At 32.3% G+C, this 22,361-nt stretch overlaps 1 protein-coding gene across 2 annotated transcripts in view; it reads left to right on the top strand.

The window, feature by feature from the left end:
* Positions 1-21,365, top strand: part of RAB4A (RAB4A, member RAS oncogene family) — a 46,257-nt gene extending 24,892 nt beyond the window's left edge. Inside the window, exons 2-8 of one of the 2 annotated variants that reach the window (XM_074262386.1) lie at positions 6,848-6,928; positions 8,320-8,434; positions 13,538-13,600; positions 14,781-14,935; positions 17,243-17,338; positions 19,747-19,888; positions 20,737-21,365. In XM_074262386.1, coding sequence (XP_074118487.1) covers positions 6,848-6,928; positions 8,320-8,434; positions 13,538-13,600; positions 14,781-14,935; positions 17,243-17,338; positions 19,747-19,862 — 626 coding nt within the window. In that variant the 3' untranslated portion in view covers positions 19,863-19,888; positions 20,737-21,365. Of the gene's footprint in view, positions 1-6,847; positions 6,929-8,319; positions 8,435-13,537; positions 13,601-14,747; positions 14,936-17,242; positions 17,339-19,746; positions 19,889-20,736 lie in introns of both variants that reach the window. The other variant, XM_074262385.1, reaches the window with a different exon arrangement.
* Positions 21,366-22,361: the final 996 nt, after the last annotated feature.

Raw genomic sequence — 22,361 nt, 5'->3', positions numbered from 1 at the left:
TGTAGTTTTCCCAAGTGCAATCTAGCCCTGGGATCAGTTCCTTTTCCATTTGCAGGATCCTTTTAAAATATGAATACTGATAGAATTGCTACTGTATGGGTTATTTAAATGAATATCCAAAAGTACTAACTTCAGTTGATTCATCATGTCATACAAATGATTCTGGAAATTCAGAGGTTGCTAGTAGAGAGCCAAATGTATATACCATGCTAATAAAAAAAAAAAAAAAAAAAAAAAAAGCTTCAAGGATGGTCCTGGCAACAGATTTTCTGCTTTCCAAGGACCACCGTATCTAAATGTGTATATGTTGTTCACCAATATGCAAGCCTTTTAATGATAAATTCTTTAGCCATGACAACCCATAAAATTTTTAAAAATATATGATAAGATAGACAATCTATAAATTCCATTAGAATTATAGCACTCTAAATGGGAGATACTTAATTGACCAACAAGTGAATTAATGCTAGATAGAGGACCTGAGCCATATCAGTCTTGACATTGTTATACATGAAATAACTAAAATGTAGTTAAATGAAAGCATACTGATAGGATTTTTTCATAGAAGCCTATAAAGGAATTGACAGGTTTATTTTTGGGCTTTTTTGTACAAACAAAAACAAGATTAAATGTCACTTAACACACCATGAAGTTTTGGTAGGCTCAAAGGACTCAAAATAAGCATTTATAAAAAGACCATCATGAAAATAATTGCAGATTTTGCACCAATGTCTGTTACAGAGAATGAGGAGGGAGAGAAATTTTATAACAAACTTAGACCCTACAATACATACCAATACATACTTTAATACTTGGGAATTTTGAGACAAAGGTGAAATCAATGAGAAAAACATTGGAAAAATGGGTTAGGAGCAAGAAATGAGTGTAAAGGTTATACCTTCGGAATCTAATACTTAACGTGCAACAAGAAAATTGGATTTACATACATATATTGTATCTAGGTTATACTGTAACACATGTAAAATGTATGGGATTGCCTGTCATCTAAGGGAGGGAGTAGAGGGAGGGGAGGGTAAAATTTGGAAAAATTAATACAAGGGATAATGTTATTTTAAAAAATTACTCATGCATATATACTGTCAAGAAAAATTATAATTATGAAATTTTAAAAAATGAAATAAAAAAATTTTAAAAATGAGTGTAAAGACTTGTAAGCTATATATAAAAGCACATATGCATGTGTGTATCTAATGAATACTTTAAGAAGAGAGAGAGAGGATCTAAGCATGATAAAACACCAAAAAAATCAATAAAAATGAATGTTATATTCTTCTTTTTAACATTTTTTTAAAATTATTACAGCTTTTTATTAAGAAACATATGCATGGGTAATTTTTCAACATTGTCCCTTGCAATGTTGAATGCAACACTTCTGTTCCAACTTTTCCCCTCCTTCCCTCTACCCCTACCTCTAGATGGCAGGCAGTCCATGTTAAATATGTTTGGTTATATTCTTATAGACAAGAAATTTACTGAGCATTGATAATGGGAATATGTGATCAGACCATTGATTTGTTTTTGTGAGGGGAAAGGTTAGTCTGGCATGGCCTGAACTTAACTTTTCCAATTGGCTGCCTTTTAATAATTTTCTTGATTTATTTAGATTGCTCTTATTTCCCCCTCTTTTTTTAGTCTCTCTTAATTTGATTTTTGAAGTACTTTTTAAGGTCTTCCAAGAAGAACATTGGACTTGTAACCATTTGATATTTCTTTTTCTTTTCTTTTTTTTAACACTTGTTTTTAAGATTTTTGAGTTAGGAGATCATTGTACACAGCAATAGTATATGAAGATCAATTCTGACGGACATGGTTCTTTTCAACAATGAGATGATTCAGATCAGTTACATTGATCTTGTGATGATGAGAGCCATCTACACCTAGAGAGAGGACTGTGGGCTTGGAGTGTGGATCACAACATAGGATTTTCACACTTTTTATTGTTGTTTGCTTGGATTTTATTTTCTTTCTCATTTTTTTTCCTTTTTGATTTGATTTTTCTTGTGGAGCAAGATAATTGTATAAATATATATGCATATAATTGGATTTAACATTTTTTTTTACCATGTTTAACATATATTGGATTACTTGCTGTCTAGAGAAAGAGGTGGAAAGAAGGGGGGGGTATTAGAACACAAAGTTGTGATGTTCTGATTGTCTCTCAATTATAATCCTTCTCTGGGAGGAGGTTTGAGAACTGTTAAGTACCAACTTAGCACTTAGTAAGAACCTAACACAAAATTTTGCAAGGGTTAACATTGAAAAATTATCCATGAATATCTTTTGAAAATTAAAAAATTTTAATTAAAAAACAAAAGAAAGAGAGAGAGAGAAATAGAGAATGCTTTGATCTTCATTCAGACTCAGTCAGTTCCTTCTCTGGATATGGATAGGATTACTCATCATAAGTCCTTCAAAGTAGTTGTGAATGATTGTACTCCTGAGAATAACAAAGTAATTTACATCTGGTCATCCTAGAACATTGCTTTTTATATACAGTATATTTCTTTGTTCATGGAGGACTTTCCACTTTTTTTTTTCCCTGAGAGCATCCTTCTCATAATTTCCCAGAGAACAATAATATTCTATCAAAAAAAATTGCTTTGAAAATTTTTTTACAATTACTATTGCAAATTGTATTTCCCGATTTATTCTCTCTTTCCTTTCACCCTATCCCTCCTTAAAAGTGATTTGCTACTGACCACTCCCTCCCCAATATACCCTCTCTTTTATCACCCTCTTCCTCTTCCCAAATCCCATCCCCCTCCTATTTTCCTTCAGAATAAGATAGATTTCTATGTTATTTCCTATTTGAGCCAATTCTAATGAGAGTAAGGTTTATTCACTCCCCCTCTCCTTCCCTTCTTTCCCTCTACTGTAAAAGCTTTTTCTTGCCATTTTTTATGGCAGATAATTTGCATCATTCTATTTGTCCCTTTCCCGTTTTCCCCCGTACATTTCTCTCTCACCTTATCATTTTTTTTAAAAAAGATAATATCCTTTCATATTCAACTCATACCCATACCCTATGTATATACTCCTGACATCATTATAAGAATATACTAATGAATTACAAGTATTATCCTTCCATATAGGAATATAAACAAATAAGCCTTATTAAGTCCCTTATTGTATCACTTTCTTGATTACTTTCTTATACTTCTTCAGAGTTCTATATTTGAAAATCATATTTTCCATTCAAATCTGCTTTTCATCACAGATGCTTGAAAATTTTGTGTTTCGTTGAATGACCATTTTTTTCTTCTGAAGGATTATACTCAGTTTTGCTGGGTAGGTGATTCTTGGTTGCAATCCTAGCTCCACTGCTCTCCAGAATATCTTATTCCAAGTCCTCTAGTCCTTTAATGTGGAAGTTGCTAAGTTTTATATTATCTTGACTGTGGCTCCCTTATACTTGAATTGTTTTTGGATACTTGCAGTATTTTCTCCTTGATCTGGGAGTTCCAGAATTTGGCTATAATATTCCTGGGGGGTTTTATTTTGGGATCTCTTTCAGAAGGTGATCAGTGGATTCTTTCAATTTCTGTTTTAACCTCAGATTCTAGAACATCAGGACAAATTTCCTTGATAACTTCTTGAAGGATGATATCCAGGCACTTTTTTTGATCATGACTTTCAAGTAGACCAATGATTTTTAAATTATCTCTCCTGAATCTATTTTCAGGTCAGTTCTTTTTCCAATGAGATATTTCACTTTTTTTTTTTTTTTTTCATTTTTTCAGTCTTGTTTTATTGTATCTTGATTTCTCACAAAGTTATTAGTTTCCATTAGCTCAATTCTATTTTTAAGGAATTCTTTTCCTCAGTGAACTTTTGTAGCTCCTTTCCCAATTGACCAATTTTGCTTTTTAAAGCATTTTTCTCCTCATTAGTTTTTTGTATTTCCTTTTATATCTATTTCAATCCTTTCCCTAAATTTTCCTCTTATTTCTTACTTGATTTTCAAAGTCCCTTTTGATCTTTTTCATGGCCTGAGCACAATTCTTATTTTTCTCGGAGGCTTTGAAGGTAGGAGCTTTGACTTTGTTATCTTCTGAGTGTGTATTTTGATCCTCCTTATCACCATAATAACTTTCAATGGTCCGAAACGGTTTTTTGTTTTCTTTTCTTTTGTTTTTTCTGCTCATTTTCCTACCTATTAGTCAGCTTTTAACTCTTGGTTCAAGTAAGACTCTGTTTCCAAGATGGAGGGGACACTGTCCCAAGCTTCAGGGAGTTTGTACATCTGTTTTCAGAGGTCCTTGTAGGAATCTGACCACAAGCCCTTTTTTCTTCCCTGGAGCTTTTAGGTATGTTCCTGCCCCACAGTAGCTGTAAGGTCTAGGGTGCTGGCCTGGCTTGGGGCTCCACTGACCCAGTCTGCGCTGGAACTGCACACCAGGCTCCCAACTTGTTGCCACAGACCCTCTCCATTGACCTACTGAGTACTCCTTGGTGTTCCCGGCCTGAGAGGTCCAGAAGCCTCCAGCACTGCTGCTGATTCAGAGGTCCCCCCTTGCTGATGCTAGGATCCGGCTAGAGCTGGGGCTGAGGGTGCACTCACATGTCCTGCTGTCACAGACCTTTTCTGCTGAGCTTCTAATTTGCCATCGGCTTAAAAGTGTTCTATTCTTGCTTTTCTGGGTGTTCTGATGTTTGAAAAATTGCTGTAATCATTATTTAAAGGAATTTGGAACAGTTTGAGGGAGAAGTTGGGCAAGTTCCTGCCTTTACTCCACCATCTGACTCCGCCTCCCATTTAACATTTCTCTTTAAAGTTGGAGTGACTTTTTTAGTTTCACTCTTTCTCTAAATATGAACTCAGATCTTTTCTATCCCTTTAGTACTGTTTATAGTTGGCTTTCCTTTGCTTACTCATTTTTATTTTTATTTTGTTTTGTTTTTTCTTTTTAGCCCCTTACTTGTTATCAGATTCAAGTTGTGAGGTATAAGAGGATGGTGTCCAGATTTCAGTTCCTCCTTTCTGTTATTTTTTAAGCTTTGTCCTGCAGACCCAGACTGGGGTACTTCTCTCTACCCCTTAGCCACAGGCTAGAGCCCCCAGCTATGCTTGAAAATGTTCTTGCTCCCTGGACCAAACTTCAGCTCTCCCCTCTGCTCTAGAGTAGGAACCAAAGACTTCACTCTACTGCTAGTGTTCACATCCAGCAGGGTCTCTGCCCCTCTATTACTACACTTATCGGGCATATGCCCACAATTCAGGATTTCTGGTCAGCACAGCAGGGCCTGGCATTCTGATACAACAGAGGGTCCTTCAGTCTGTTGGACTCAGCTGTCCAATCCCACACACTATCTGTGAGAGAATTCTTGTGGCCAAGGAGCTACTTACCCTGCTGCTCCCAGGGCTACTTGTTTGTTGATTCAGTGGAATCCTAGAGGTTTTTGCCCATCAGGGAGGCCAAACCTCTGCCTCTGGAGGTTGAGTCCTGAGGTTCTCTCAAGATATATAGGAGGACATTTGCTTTATCACTATTTTATTTCTGCCATTCTGTGTTCACTTTAAGGCAATAAAATTTGGAGAACTGGGAGTTTTCTGTCCACCATCTCTCCACACACCTTAGCAATGGGCCTGTCTTGTCTACACTTCTGTCCAAAAATCTGAGTAGGCTAGTAAATTCCAGGTGTGTCCATATTGTTCTCTTCAGATAAATGTCATTTTTCTTTCTCATTGGAATTATTTTTTATTGTTTCTTCAGAATCTGATCCACCATCCCTTTTGTGCTGACTTCTTTTATATCACTTGGGTCATTGGCTTTTACATATTTTTTCCTCTAAATGCCTTATGATGTGCTTTTCCAGAGCAGAGTTCAAGGTGTATATCAGGCTATAACCAGGTTTCTTCTCCTTTCTCACAAATTCCAAGAGGTAATGATCACTCAAAGGAACTTATATTGTATTGTATGCATTTATTACCTGCATGTTCACAAATAAGTAAATATAAGGTAGATGCTAAGTTTTATAAAGAAATTTCAGAAAGAAAGCATCAGCAACTAGAAGGATCAGAAAAGGCCTCACGTAAATAGTGACATCTGAGTTTTGCTTTAAAGGATGCTAAAGACACTAAGAAGTAGAGGTGAGAAGGGGATAGATACATTCCATACATGGAGTATCACCTGTGCAAAGGCATGCAGAAAAAGCTACAAAAATGTTAGAGGGCAGGGCAATAACCATGAAGCCAATTTGACAGGAATGAAGAATGAGTAAAGAAGAGTAGTATGAATTGAAACTGGAACTTGTATAAACCAGATTTTAAAGGACTAGAGATGCCACACTGAATATTATATATTTTTTTCCTAGATATAGGTAGCTACTGAAAATTTCTAAGTAGAGGGCAAACCAAGTCAGATTTGTCTTTTTAAGAGATAGGAATTGGCAGGGATTCCTATCTGGCCAGGAGAGTGGTCTTGCACTGTTTTTATTTTTTTGTTTTTCATGATAGTTATGTATGTTACCATGTTTGTTAACTTCTTTTGTTGTTTGTCCGTTTCTTATAGGTTGTTAATTTATTTGGAAGGTGGTTTTAGAGAGAAGTGGATTAACCTGGAAACTTTTTAGTTGCCAGCTTTACCAATAATGTATAAAGTTAACAAACAATGCAGTATATTTTTAAAAAAAAAAGTTATCTTGTGTGCTACATTCATTAAATTTTATTCAGATTTCATCATTTTTCACAATGTTTAAGTTTTAAAAAGTTAGAATTAAACCTCATTCACATTTTCCCCTTTTAATTTGATTTCATACTATATAATCATATCCAAAAAGCAAATTGATAAAGTAATTTTCTCATGTCATCCTTTTTATCTTTTAGATTTTTTATTTAAGTTCCTGGTAATTGGAAATGCAGGAACTGGCAAATCGTGCTTACTTCATCAGTTTATTGAAAAGAAATGTAAGTGATTATCTTTATATCACCTGTTCACATATGTGCATAGGTATGTGTTTTACACTGTTTTCTGGCAAGCATTTTATTCATATATATTTAAATTAGAACATTTGGAATATTTTCCAGGAACCATAGTTGTGATCTAAAAGGGATTGTGTTTTGGTTATCTTTTAAATTGCATGAAAAAAAAATTTGATTTCTGATATTTGTTGTGACATTTGGTTTATGACTTACAAAGTAAATGTTTCAATTCTGTAAGTGAAGTTTCATAAGACAAAATTGTGTTGAACACATATAATAAGGTATTTCATATGTGTTGTAGATAACTACATTTTAAAGTTGGATTGAGATAAACGATGTGGGAGAGAATATTGTATTTTGGCCTCTCTAACTTTTATAGAAGAATGTAATTTTAGGAGAATGGAATCTCCTAAATGGTGGTTTGGGGAGATAGGTAAAGATAATGATATATTTGGTAAAAGTTGGTGATAACTCAAAGAAAGGGATGGTATGTATTAATATATTGTGTCCTGTTTTTTAAAATGAGTAGAAGTTGTAGGCTGCAGTGTTAAGTTGGTTTAGAGTCTTTGGCAAATGGCTTTGAAACTTAACATTAGAAAAATTTTTACTTGATCCTGCCACTTAAAAAAAAAAATAACAGAAAAATAATTTAATGGAAAACTTTTAAAAAATGGCATCTCCAGTGATTATATCCAAAATTTCCTGATTTACCACAACTTCCTCTAAAAATCAAACAAACATCTCAAGATATTTGCTTCCTAAAACCATTAATTTTAGGAACCCCTCAAGGCTCACTCATGGGCATTTAATTTTCTCCCAAATACTCATTTCATAGTAATTGCTAGGTAATGTTATTCAGCTTTCATATGAATATGGATTGTTCTCAGATTTCTGATCTACAAGGAAGGTTTAAAAATACCTTTGCAAGATGTCACATCTTGTTTGTTCACATGCATGTTCAGTTTGAGAATATCTAAATAATTTGTTCAGTAAACAAAGAATTAGTGTCAGCTACCTCAAACCTAGACTTGCTAACAAGTAATGATTCACTTTGGCCAAAATAATGTTAAGGAAAAGATATATCAAATCTTTGAAGGAGTACTAACTGTGTATTCTTTTTTAAAGCATAGCAGAAACTTGATGAATTTTATTGATTAATTTCATCAGCAATCTGTTCCCTGATTTTTGATACTTAACTTAAAATATGGGAACAGAACTTATTTTGAGAATAATGAATAAGTAACACCAATTTTCTGTACATGGAATGAACTTATTAATAAGATAATGTGAAATGTTTTCTTTTTTTGTGAAACCTGAAAAGTATATTTTCTGAGTGTCCTAAATATAAAATTTTTGTCTTTGTTCTTTTTTTTTAGTCAAAGATGATTCAAATCACACTATAGGTGTGGAGTTTGGTTCAAAAATAATAAATGTAGGTGGAAAATATGTAAAATTACAGATATGGGATACAGCAGGACAAGAACGATTCAGGTATTTAAAATTTTTATTTAAAAGGAATTTTTTTTGTTAGAATTAAAACCATTACTTTTCTTTCCCAATCTTTCACAAATATACTTCTATAATCAGCTGTATTCTTTGAATGTGTAGTTAATTTCCTTGAAACAAGTCTAGAAATTTCCACCTTAGAGAAACAATTTTAACTTTAAAAAAATTCCTGGGGTGGAAATCGCAAAAATACTGAAGTTATTTGCCTTTTCTTTAGATGAGAATGAGAAACGAGCGTTAAGTGACTTCCAAGGTCACACAGCTAGGAAGTGTCTGAAGTCAAATTTAAACTCAAGAAGAGGAGGCTTCTTGACATCAGGCTGGAGGCTTAGAGAGCATCTAATTCAAATTCCTTATTTTATAAATAGCCCAAATTTCATAGCTAGTAAATGTTACAGCTGGGATTTTGAAGTTATATCCTTTAACTCTGAATTCAGCCTTTCCCCAGTGTTCCATGTTAATAACTTTCCTAATTCAAATAAAGTTTTATTTGTTTTTATCATTAGTCCTTTCTTCCTCTTTATTAGAGTCATTGTTTTCTTGTTTTCTCTTTTTTCAAAATGTGAACAATAATGTCCTGTAAAAGTAAGACTTGGGGAAGGTGGTTTGTCAACATTGAGACCATTAAGTTCATAGTTTCAACAAATATTGAGCCAGAAAATTCAGTTTTACAAAGTACTGTGAACATTCAAGCTAATTTTTAATTTTATTAAAACTATGAGTCAAATTATTTAACCAAGACACTGGTCTTGAAAGTGTTATTCCAAGTCTATGGGTTGTTTGTGTGTATGTGTGTTTTTTAGCCTCCATTAAAGTCCTATTCTAGTGCTTCATCAAGACCAAGTGATCTTCATTCTTGAAGATGTTAATAAAATAAAATGTAACTTTTCTCACTTCTACCAAGCTGAGAAACTTTTTGAGTACAGATTCATTAACAAAATATTCAATGGTAGACAATATCTCTACTGTCTGAGGACCAGTCTAGCCATGGTGGAATCTCCTCAGTGATGAGTTTTTCAGTTATAACCACTCTTAAAGACCACCTGTTAAGTTGTACCTGAGTTTCGGCCATCATCAATGAAGAGAATAACTCACACCAATAAAACCACAGAATCTTGGAGCATTAAAGTAAGCTTTAAAAAAAAAAAAAACCTGTCAAATTTAGTACATCATTTAAAAATGAAATATATTATTATTAAATAATTGCAACCTAACATGACTATAATTGTATTGCTGAAATTGGAACATAGTATTTAAAAGTAATACTACTTATTTTTGGCTAAAGAAACAATAAGAGATGGAAGTTTTCTAAAATATTTCCAAGATAAATCTTTTAATATGGGTCAAATGATTTTAATCAAGGACATAACATTTGGTAAAAACGAATTAGATGAAAAAACATAACAATCCAAATGGTTCTTTTCCCAGAAATCATTAATACATTAAAATATGACATCCTGGGGGCTTACATTCTTGCCATAATATAATTCAGACTTGTCAACTATAAATTATGGAATTTTTTAATGAAAATAATTTTAGTCATTAAAAGAAAAGTTTTTTAATGTTGAAGATGTTGTCATTATTCTTTGTAGCATCTAATTTTGGCAGATATTATTCCTTTATTTCTAGAACATTAATGTATTTTCTACTATTTAAAAGCATATCAAAAGTATTTTTTTTGGCATTTCCTGGCATATAATATATTTTGCCTAACTAGCTATTTATATTAGTAGTTTATTAATCTTTTGAGTTTTTAAAATTGTATTATGTCATTTGTAATTGCTGAACTTAATAATATATGCATATATAATATATGTAATAATATACTATTTTTTCAATGTGTCAAAATCTTTTTTGTATGTTACCATAAAAATAATTAACCAAACTTTCTAAACTAATGTCCTTTACAAGTTTAATAAATATTTTATTTGTAAGTTATAATGTCATATAGAAACAGATATCAGAAAAATGTTTATTTCCTTTATTGAAGCCTATTGATAATTAGTCTTTTGATTTTCATATAAAGAGGTATAAGAAAATTTGAGAAGGGAGAGAGAACTTTCATCTGACATGATTGGTGGAAGTCTTTGTAGAAATGGAGATTTGTAGAGAAGTTTAAAGGAAGAGTACAATTTTAGGAGGCAGAGAGCTAATGGGAGTATATTCCAGACATAAGAAATAGCCACCTTGCAGCTACTGAGGCAAAATAAGACTGGTGGAGATCAGGGAACAACTAAGGGTAGGTTAAAGCATTACCTGTAAAGGTAATGTTGTTTAGAGCAGCCACATTTTATTAAATCTCAAAAACCAGAAAAAAAGTTTATTTTAACCCATAGGCAGTAAGGAACCAGTGAATATTTTTTGAGAAGAGAAAAATGGTGATACTTGTGTGATATGAAAGTTTATTTTGGCAATTGTTTTAAGTATGGGATTAGAGTGTGAAAAGATTAAAGTTAGAAAGATTATCTGGGAAGCTATTATAATGGGCCAGTTGAGAAGTGAGGGCCTTTAGAATAGTGGTGGCAAGGTGAAATGAAAAGGACAGACATGACAGAGATTGTGCTGATAGAAAAAGACAGTGACAATTGGATGTGACAAAAAGGGAAGAGTCCAAGACAACTCTAAGGTTCCAATCTTAGGTGATGGGGAAAAAGATGTCACCAACCAAAATAAGGAAGCTAGTGATAAGAAACACCTTTTAATAAAGGAATGATGGGTAATACTCCTGCATGTAATTTTGTTTGTGTCTTTCCTTTTTGGAAAATATTGCAATTACAGGTAAGGAACTTTTCTCTCTCTTTTCTTGTAAAAACAACTTGATTCTTATGGCATGCAGAAATATGGGTACAAAGTTTAGCCTATTTTTTATTGTCATAGTTCTGGTTATTTTAAGAGAAGCTTTGAATAAGATACTTTTTTCCTACCTTCCCACATCTCCATTTTCTCTGGATGTACTCCAATAGCACTATAAAAATTAGGAAAGATGTAATTTCCCTTCTACCTTAAATGGGAGAAGTCCCAAACTCCATACCTCTTTGGGGGCTTAGGTGCCTAGCAGTTATGTGATTAGGAATTGTTTACATTATTCTGAACTATATTTTTGTGGTGCATAGCCTAAGGATTATACCTAACATCTAGCTCTTCACTTGATTCAGGTTGCTTGATCTGCCTAGTACAAATACTTTAATCACTAGCAGCTTTACTTGATTTTTTTTTTTTTTTTTTTTTTTTTGCTAAAGCAATTGGGGTTGTGACTTGCCCTAGCTGTCCTTTACTTTAATTTCTAGACTAGCAAAATGAAAGCATTAAAAATAGATTGGATGTAAGTTACAAGTCATAGATAATTCTGAGGTATCAAGCCTAAGTTAACTGTGCTATCACCAAATTGAATTAGCAAAGATTGGGGGGGGGGGAGCTTTTAGGAGAAGATGGCCACTATTCTCAAATATAATTTCTGGTCCTATATTGCTATGACTTTTGTAATTCACAGGCATCCTAGAGCTAGTACTAGGGAAGACCAAAATCAGACATTGAATCAATCATTGATTGTAGCCAATAATATGAGCTTTTTCCAGTTCTAAATGAACAATATTAAAAATCACTTTCTTTTGGATATGGGACAGACTTCTTTAAAAGGGATTGAGGAAGTAAGTCTTATTTTAGCTGATTAAGTTGATTACTAATATTCATCATAAGGCTAATCAAATTTTGAAAGTCTACAATTTATGTCTCTGCTTGAAGTTAAGAAACTAATATTTCTTGCTCTTTGCCTAAATACAATGTCTTCTGCTCATTTTAGAAAGAATTTCAATCGGTCTGACATAGTTTATAATTAACAAGAAAAACATTTTGGTTATTATTAATAATTCTCATTATGTTTTAAAAATTGGCTTTATTTCCAGCACTTTCAATCATTAGAGTAAGGTTTCTTTCCCATTTTTCAAGGTATGCATTACTCTTATCTCTCTTTCTGCCTTCAAAGAACTTCAGAAGCTTAGATGTAACTTCTTGAAATATCTAGCTGCTTTGAAATAGCTTTCTATTTCATAAACTGGAAAGAATAGGGATGCTAATTAACTCTCCCAATGTAGATAACATATGCATTGATTCTCTTTTAGAAAACTTTAAAATAAATACTTCTGTAGTTTATATCTTTATAATTTATAGTTCCCAGAAGTAAAAGGGATACTTTTGTCTTTCATTAGAAACATCTTGTTTAGAAGAATGTAGTGAAAAAGAGAGAGAATAGGATAAATGGAGGGAAATAGTTAGCAATAGTAATTGTAAAAGGAATTTCAAAGCTAGCTTCTGATAAGGCCTCATTTCTCAAACAGGGAGAACTGAATCAAATTTAATTAAAAAAAAAAAGAGCCATGCCTCAGTTGATAACACAAAATATGATCTATGCCCAACAGGCTGTAAATTCCTGCATATCCTTTGACCTAACAATACCACTACTAGGCATGAATCCCAAAAGAGATTTTTTTTTTTAAAGGAAAAGGACCTATATGTACAAAAATATTTATAGTAGCTCTCTCTTCTCAAGGCAAAAAAATTGGAAAAACAAAAAACCCTGGAAAATCCTTTATGAACTCAAGAAAGTAATAATAATGTTCTGGGATGATCAGCTGTAAATTAACTTTGCTATTCTCAGCAATACTCTGATTTCTCTTAGGGACTTATGATGAAAAATCCTACCCATACTCAGAGAAGGAACTGATTGTGTCTGATTACAGATTAAGGCATTCTCTCTCTCCCTCTCCCTCTCTCTCTCTCTCTCCCTTTGTCCATCTCTCCCTCTCTCCCTCTCCCCCCTCCCCAGTGGGAGATCTATGTTTTCTTTGACAACATAACTTTTATGAAAATGTTTTGTATAACTTCACACATGGTTTCTTAATAGGAGTTGGAGATGGAGATAAGGTAAAGAATCAGGAACTCAAGTTTTTTTTTTTTTTTTTTTTTTAATGTAAAAATTTTGTTTTAAACATAACTAGGGGAAAATATTAAATTAAGCAGTTAGTTAATTAAAAAAGAAGAGTATTGAAAAATCTTTTGAATCTGTTGATAAAGCCAATCTAATTTTTTCAGGTCTGTGACAAGAAGTTACTATAGAGGTGCAGCAGGAGCTCTATTGGTCTATGACATTACCAGGTAATACAAACTTTACTTATAGGAAAAGAAATTCGTCTTCATGTTCTGCTTCCTGTAGTCTGAAAATATGCATCTTTAGTTTAAGAAATTTGTGATTCTTTTTTTTTCCACTTCAATTTGCATGATTTGGAGCTTAATAAGTATACTTGACTCTTCCTCTGGTCTTTGGTAAGTTACATTACCTTTTGATATTTCTGTGCCTTCCTAAGAAATATAGCATTATTTCAGAATTCATGGTATTCTCTGAATTTCTATTCATAAAATGCATTTACGTTCATATACATGTGCTTCTAGATAAGAAAAGTGAACAATTTTTAAAATTTATTTCTTAACATACTATTTTATGGTTTCCATAAGTGCTCAAAAATTGACAAATTATACCTTATGAATAGGTTGCGAACAATAAATGTCCTCCTTTGAGAATATCGATTTATTGAGAGTGCTTATAGAACAGAATGGGTACTTGATTGCTATAGGAAGTGGGCTCTTGTCATTCACTTCCCACAATTTGCTTTCTGAGTCAGGCATGCTGCAATAAAAAGATTAATAATGTAGTTAAAACTCCTTACTTTTCAGTTCCAATCAGAGAAGGTAGTACACCTGCCCAAACACTCTACTTAAAAGAAGACAATTAAATATGATTGTTTAAATCAATTTTTAGCATAGTATTGATGACTTCTGTGGAATTTTTTGGCCCAGACTGGACTTACATTAGCATCGTAGCAAAAAAAGCATTGAAATGAGAAGAAATCAGATCCTTAATGCTAAAAGGATCAGTTGCATTAATTGATGCAAAAATCTTACTGGTTTTTTAAATTTTTCTTAAATTTCCAGTCTTTCTTTAAATATAGTAACCTATGAACCAAATTCTCCCCTTAGATGCACAACTTCTTATTGTTTTATATTATTCTTGATAATGATTGAAACTGGTTAAGGATAGCAAAATATCAACATACTAGATTTTCTTTTCCTTTTTGTTTTAGCAAATTCCTGTTATGGTTCACTGATTGTTTTGGGGATATTGTTGTGATAAGGATATTGAATAACTAAAACATTTCTAAATGAATAAACATTTTTAAAGTTTTTAATAATTTGCTTGATTTAAACATTTAATAGTTTGATTTAAAATTAAAATTATATTTTACAGACTGTATGTATATTATTATCTTACATCTTGCAGCCGAGAAACCTATAATGCACTTACTAACTGGTTGACAGATGCAAGAATGCTAGCGAGTCAAAATATTGTCATAATACTCTGTGGGAACAAAAAAGATCTAGATGCAGATCGTGAAGTTACTTTCTTGGAAGCTTCCAGGTTTGCCCAAGAAAATGGTAGGGGAATTATTAAATCTCATTGCATTTCCATGTTATATTTTTATTAATATGATATGTTTGAATATATACTTGAACTATTTTTATTATATTTTGTCATTGTGATAAGTTTTTACTATATTATTGAAAATGTAAGAAGAAGAGACAAAGTTCCTGACTCCAGTGCTTTACTCCGTAGCATCAGAATCTAAAAGAAAGAAACTCATTAACAATTAGGAGGATGGGAAAAGGGAAATGCTCAACCAGCTTACGTGTATTGCTGTTTGTAAATAAATCTGATAAAGTATTTGATGGGAAAATAATAATGTAGAATGAATGAAAGGATACCTTGAGTTTGGATATTCTGAGCCGAGTTTGAATGTTGAAATGGGTTAAAGCTGATTTGCATCTACAATAAGTCTGACATTGATTTATATGGTGAGCCCCCAAGAGGGGGTTATCACCAGGCTACCTACCTAAGGAAGAATAGGACCTCTGCATAGTTTCTCTGCACTTCCAGCCTTCGAGAGATAGGAAGCCCTAGTCTTAAAAATAGACAAAAATCCTAAGCACTGGAGACAGAAACAGAACAGTAAGACAGTTTCTGCTCTTAAGGAGTTCATATTCTAATAGGGAAAGGCAACACACAGAAGGGGTGTCAGCTGTAAATCAAATGAGAGGGTCCCATGATCTTTATGGTACAGCAGCAAAACAAATGATAATGCAGCTTCCTCGGTATTATTTTCAGTAATAAACCATATCCATTCCTGGTGCTAAACCGTTCAACAGGAGCTTCATTGGCTTTCTTTTTTTGTCTTTAGTTGTTGTGGCTGTTGAGAAAGCAGGAACTGAAACCCAGACTGAAGTTGCTATTTTGTTACATCTCCAAAAAGGTTAATTTCCTGGATGATAGTAGTAGGACATAGGGACTGGAAGTGCAGCCAGTGGACAGCTATTTCCAAATCTCTTTGACATATCTGCTGGTCTCTGTCAATTAATCAGCAAATGATATCGGTAGTAGCAAGAATGATGTTCTCAACAAGGGCTGTTCTCAGTGGAAACTGCACAAGGCTGGTGGCCCGTTTTTCCCAGGTTTCTTGTATTAGGGTACTACTAGACTTTCTCCTTTGAGATTTAAAGGGAGGTGGTAATCAAGGTGGTGATTAGATAACCTTCCCTGACAAGATTAAGAAAAGAATGGGAAGGAACAAGAAGAGAGGAATCAGATATCCAACCTAGCCCTCTTAGATCTGGATCCTATATGTTGATTTATAATAAGTATATGCTTCAGGACCTCAATTTACTCATTTCCAGGTTATACTAGAAACCCCTCTTCACTCTTTCTGCTGTACATCTTTTCTTGAAACCCTTAAATATTTGAGCTGTGAAATATATTCTACATCATGAAGCAAATATTAAAACCAGTGGTGACTGACTGATGAATGAAGAAGGAAATAATCTCATCTCTCCCCAACCACTCAGATGCTAGATTATCTAGCCTGACAATAGGATCTTTACCAGAAAGTATAGGGATATATGAAGCAGGTTGATGATGATAAATAATAAAGTAAAAAATAAGTAAAAAGTAAAGCAATATAGGACATGGGAGGTTTGCTTTATTTCTTTCCTAATTGAAATCATAGGGTGATAGCTTGAGAACTGGAAGAGACTTTAGAAATTAGCCTAGCTCCATCTTGCATATAAGAAAACAAGGTCATACTAGGTAGTATAATGGCCGAGTAGAAATTTAAATCTAGATCCTTTGACTCCAAATCCAATGTTTGGTTTTCAGTACATTTGGCACTCTACTGACTACAAAGAGAATAAGTGAATACTACTTTTGAAACGACCATTATTGGTGAAATAAGGAATCTATGAAAATTATAACTTGAGAAATAAAAACTGTTGTACTATGTGTACTAATTCTCTATTTTCAGTATTTTCTTATACAAGATCTAAAAGAAAGATAAGTTTATTATTAAAGTTATTTGATAATTTTGACCATGTTGTTGCTTACTTCAGGTGGACTAGATTGTGAAATTAGTATAATTTGTTGGTTAATTTTGTCACCAAATTCTTATGTGCTCACTAAGGTGATAGGGTTTTTTTTGTTTTGTGTTTTTTTTTATGTCCACAATAAAACAGCAAAAAAAAAAAAAAAAAAAGTAAATTGCACTAAAATATGTTTATGCTTGGACAATTTAAGTATTATGTCAGAAATTACCTTTCTGTTGTTCTTTAGTATATCATACCTATTTGATAGTAGCTCAGCAAGTAACACTATTCTAATTTAGAGCTTGTATTTTGTTTTTGTTATATCAAATATAGAGCTTATGTTTTTGGAAACAAGCGCACTAACAGGGGAGAATGTAGAAGAAGCCTTTGTTCAGTGTGCAAGAAAAATACTCAATAAAATTGAATCAGGTAAAAAATTTTCTGTTAATATTGTTTGACAAATTTTGTTCTATAACTCTGCTATTATAAAGTTACATATTATGTAGACATGTTATATGTATATATAAAATATATATACATTATATATATATGATATGTGAAAGCATTACTTATCAATATTTTCAGGAGAAATTTACGCAAACTGCACTCACCTAGGATGTCAAAGAAAAATTTATATTAGTTGGTTAAATGTATAGGGTTTTGATCCTAATTACTTTTTTGTTCCTATAGTAGGTGCTTTAATTTTCAGCTGTGGTAAAGGGGGAATAAGCCCCCTCAATTGTGGAGAAAAGTAATGACATTATACTACCCATCTTTACACAGGATTCAGGATATGGAATGAAATATGTTTTGGACATAACTAATAGAGACATTTGTTGATTTGACTATGCAGATATCTGTTATATCTTTTTTTTAATAGGTAATAAGGAGGTAGAAAATAAAATTTTAACAAGTTTAACTAAATTTTTCAAAATAAAATATTGGTGTTGAAGTCACAAAAATCTTTGGGGTTTTATTTTTTTGGATTGGTTGGTGGTTGGTTTTTTTTTTTTTTTTTTTTTTTTTTTTTTTTTTTGCTTTTCTTCTGTTTTTTTACTTCAGAGCTTACCTTATACTTGTTGGATAGAAGAAGAAAGTAACTTTGTATATCCTTCTCTCATCAGGATGATTCTATTAAAACTAATTAAACTAGTTAAAAATTGGTTAATTCTATTAAAATTATTCTATTAAACTATATGGCAGTTTTATGGCAGGGAATAATTTTGGAAAATCATTTTGTGATAGTCATTATATATGATGAAAGCTATTTCTAACTGAGAGGCCATGCTTGCATATATGTGTAAACGTGAATGTTTATAGCTGAGTATAGATGTAGATAGATAAAGATACAGATAGATATCATTTTAGGTCTAACTTCCGAACTATAAGGCTACCCTACCTGTGTTGTAGAATTAGCTTATTGATCATTATTTATTGCTTCATTCAAACCAAACTAAAAATAATTCAGATTTAGCCTACTGAATCTGTATTCATTTTCCATAAAACCATAATCTCTTTTAAACTAGTACTTTTGAATAGATATCCTATTAGCTTTTATAATTAAAACTACCTGTATTTATCCATCCAGCTTCTGTAATTAAATCTTAAATCCAGAAATTTTATATGGAGTTAGTGGTATTTGTGTATACATGTAATTTTAATCTTAGTCATTCGTATTAAAAAATAAGCACTTATATTAGTTTAATGCTAAATGACTTTAAACACATAACATGAAATTTTGTATAGGATATTTTATTGCTTTACTAGTCTATTCTTAGATCATATCAGTTTGTTATTTTATAAGAAATCTTTGAAAATAATTTCCTTCTGGATGATTAAATAGAATCTTAATGTCATCTTTGTATATAAATATGTAAAGAGAAAATCGGGGGTTCTTAAATCTTATTGATAAGATGTTAAGTGAATAAGTCATTACAGAAACATAATTAGTGATATTCCTTTTATGTCAGAGACTTTGTTTTATCAAAATCATTCTCTTTCTCCTCCCTTCCTCTCTCTTCTCGGTCTGTTTCCATTTCTCCTTGCTTTCCTTCTCCCTTCTCTTTGACCCCTGTCTAATCAATTGCCATAGAATCCTGTTGGTTTAATTTCCAGAGTAATTCTTATATCAGCACTTCTTTCTACACCCAGTATCAATACCATAAGTATTTCAAGACCATATTACTTTTCGTCTGTTTTTTTGCAATTATAATTGCAATTAACTGGTTTCTTTGCCTCCAGTTCCTTCCCTCTCCAATCCATCTTTGTTATAGTTGCCAATGTGATCTTTTTAATATGCAGGTTTCATAATTTCAGCTTCCTCAAAAATCTTCAATAGCTCTCCATTGACTAGGAAACAAAATAGAAACTTCTTAAAAACTAGCATTCAAAGTTCTCTACAATTTGCCTCCAATTTTCTCTTCCAGTGTTCATTCTACCCTTTCCCACCCCCATAGGTTTCTACATATTACTTCCCATGCTTGGAATGTGCTCCTCTCACATCTCTGCCAGTTGAAATCTATTTTTTTCATAGCCTAAATTAAATAACACCCTTTCTAAGAAATCTTCCTTAAATTATTCTCCCTTCTTCCCAAACTAGAAAGAATTCCTTCCTTCTGAACTCTTTTATGCCATTATGTTTGATCCTGCTCCTAAGCATTTAGTAATATTCTAATTTGTATAATAATTATTTGTGTACATGTTTTCTCCCAACTCTTCATAGTTTATATAAAGTATATTAGGGATTGTGTTGCATTATCACTTTTGAATCTGCAAGATTAAAATACAGATAGATGAGTTTTAAAGTATCTTTCAAACAAATATTGGTTGATCCTCAGGTGAACTGGATCCAGAAAGAATGGGCTCAGGTATTCAGTATGGAGATGCTGCCTTAAGACAGCTCAGATCACCACGTCGTGCACAAGCCCAAAGTGCTCAGGAGTGTGGCTGTTAAAATTTTGGACAATATAAAAAACTAAGGTAAGCTTTGACAAGAAAATAACTTTACTCATTCTTTTGATGTTTTAACTTTAATCTTTTAACAAGCTATATATCTCTACATAGTTGACTGCTTATGAGTATGTTATGACTTCTACAGCTAAAATGTGAAAAAGAAGTCACATAGTAGAGAGCTTAGAGAATCTCACTTCTGCCACTCAACTACATTCAGCCAATCCTTCCCCCTGTTTGTGCCTCAGATTCCTCAGCTACTAAATGAGGAGGTTAAACTAAGTGACTCCAAGATTTCTTCCAGCTCTGTCTCTGTGATCTTGTGCTCCTATTCTGATAGAAATATATCTTAAATGTGTGGGAAATTTATTTGCCTGTTTATTTCTATTTCTCAAAGTTAAAAGGGGGGCGGGGAGGATGCTTTGTCCTAGAAACTTACCATTAACATTTTATATTTTTTTAAATAAGCGTTCTTAAACATGTTTGATTGACATACTACATAGAAACTTTGGGGGTTTTGTGATTTTCACTAAATAGTGAATCTTATGTTTTAATTTCAAATCATAAATTGTTCTAAAAAATCTACTTAAGCCAATTCATATCTTTGTCATAAAACACAAGTTTATTTTATGTCTCATGGGCTAATGAAAATCTGATAAGATCAGATATTTTCAGCAAAAAGAAACCTTGTGTATATAGGGTTAAATGGAAATCACATTTTTTTTATTTATTTATTTTTTATCAAAAGCTTTCCCTTTTTTCTTTCTTATTGGCCACAAACAGTTCCTTCATATTTAGTTCTTACTATGGGACACATGCTCACCAAAATCTGTTTTAAATGCATAGTCATGATTTGTTTTGTTCTTAATGTTTTCTAGCTCTATATACAAATGATATTTGGGAAGCAACTGATGAAGCTTCAAGGTTCTGCCGTTTTTATCACGATCTTTCCACTCTGTGTCTGAAGTAGACCATTGCTGGGGGAAAAATAAAAGTACTTCAAGGTGTTATGCAAGATAGTCAATATGGCACATCAGATTATATAATAAATCTAATTCAATGGACAATACAATTAGATGTATACATAGATGTAAAAATTTTCTGTTCTACATTTTCCCTTTCACTTTTCATTTAAACATTGCTGTATCCTGCCTGTATATACTGTAGTGCAGTAAGTTTCCAAAGCATGGTATATGATGTACAATATAATAGAATGTTGCACTAAATGCAGTTTAATATTTTTTTTAATCATATGAGCTAAAATTTGTTAATTGTGAGGAGTGCTTTTTATCATCATGTTTGTGTTGTATTGCACATTTGGTTATATTTATGACCTGAAATACAAGCTATTGGCATTAATGGCCAGTGCATTTCCTATTTAATTTTTTTTGCCACATGCTACACAATGTTTACGTGATTTACACTTGAAATACAACGAGGTCATTACTTTAAAGTTCACTAATATAAGACAATAAAATTGGAAATTGATTTTTCCATTGAAAATGTACCTGTACAGGTTTCTGTTGGTTTTTGAAGTATTTTCCACTTAGCCAAACAAAAATATCATACTCCTTTGAACTCTTCATTTATGTTTCCAGACTGCTCTTTTTTTCCATCTAGCTTAATGACTAGAATCTGGATCATTTTCTTGGTTTGGGGGTTGGTTGGTTTGTTTAATTAACATTATAGCATCAGTGTCCCTACTTTTTTATGTTATTGTTTCAAAGTCATTCTTTATAAAACTATTACACTGGGCTAATTTAAAGAAATTTTTATATAGTTTTCCCAGACATCTAAGCTTACATTCTTACATTTTTTTCTCTCATGGCATGCATTTAAAATCATAGTGAATGGTATATATGATGAGTTATCTGTGTATCTCAGGTATGAGTCAAAAACTACATCATACAAACATACATGAGTTCAAGCTAAGATGCCTTATTGCAATTATCACATTTCTGTGATTTTTAATTCACATAGCATTATCAAAATGTAAATTATATTTTTATTTTCAAAAAAATAATTGTTCTAACATTTTAATATATCATAACTTTAAAGGAATCTGCATATATATATGTTTATATAGGTATATATTCATTGGAATATTTCTCTATAGTTAAATATTATTTAAATCTGGTACTAAAGTACAAAAAGTATTCTTCATCTTATGTATTTCTTGTTCTTTCCTTCTCAGGTGACTTTTCCTTCTTGTTAAGTTATTGACAGTAGCCACTCAGTTAATCTCACTTGATCTTTCTTTAAGTCACCCACTGTGGTGATCTGGGAATAGAGATTGAGGATTTTTAACTTAATAGTGGTTTAAGTAAAGGAATCAGTGTGTATTTTTTAGGCATCTTTGCTTTTAGTGCCTTCATATCTTGTTTTGAAAAATCCATAAGCTGAATGAGAGTCTCAGTTTAATATGTTTCTTGACAACTTAAGTGAAATTTCACTCGAAAGTATTCTTTTCCTTTCACCTCTCACTTTTGAAGGATCTGTCAAC

Source organism: Sminthopsis crassicaudata, chromosome 4, assembly GCF_048593235.1.
Source record: "Sminthopsis crassicaudata isolate SCR6 chromosome 4, ASM4859323v1, whole genome shotgun sequence".
NCBI classification, from domain to species: Eukaryota; Metazoa; Chordata; class Mammalia; order Dasyuromorphia; family Dasyuridae; genus Sminthopsis; species Sminthopsis crassicaudata.
Note: the sequence above shows the minus strand (reverse complement) of the source record. Positions and strands in the feature narration are given on the sequence as shown.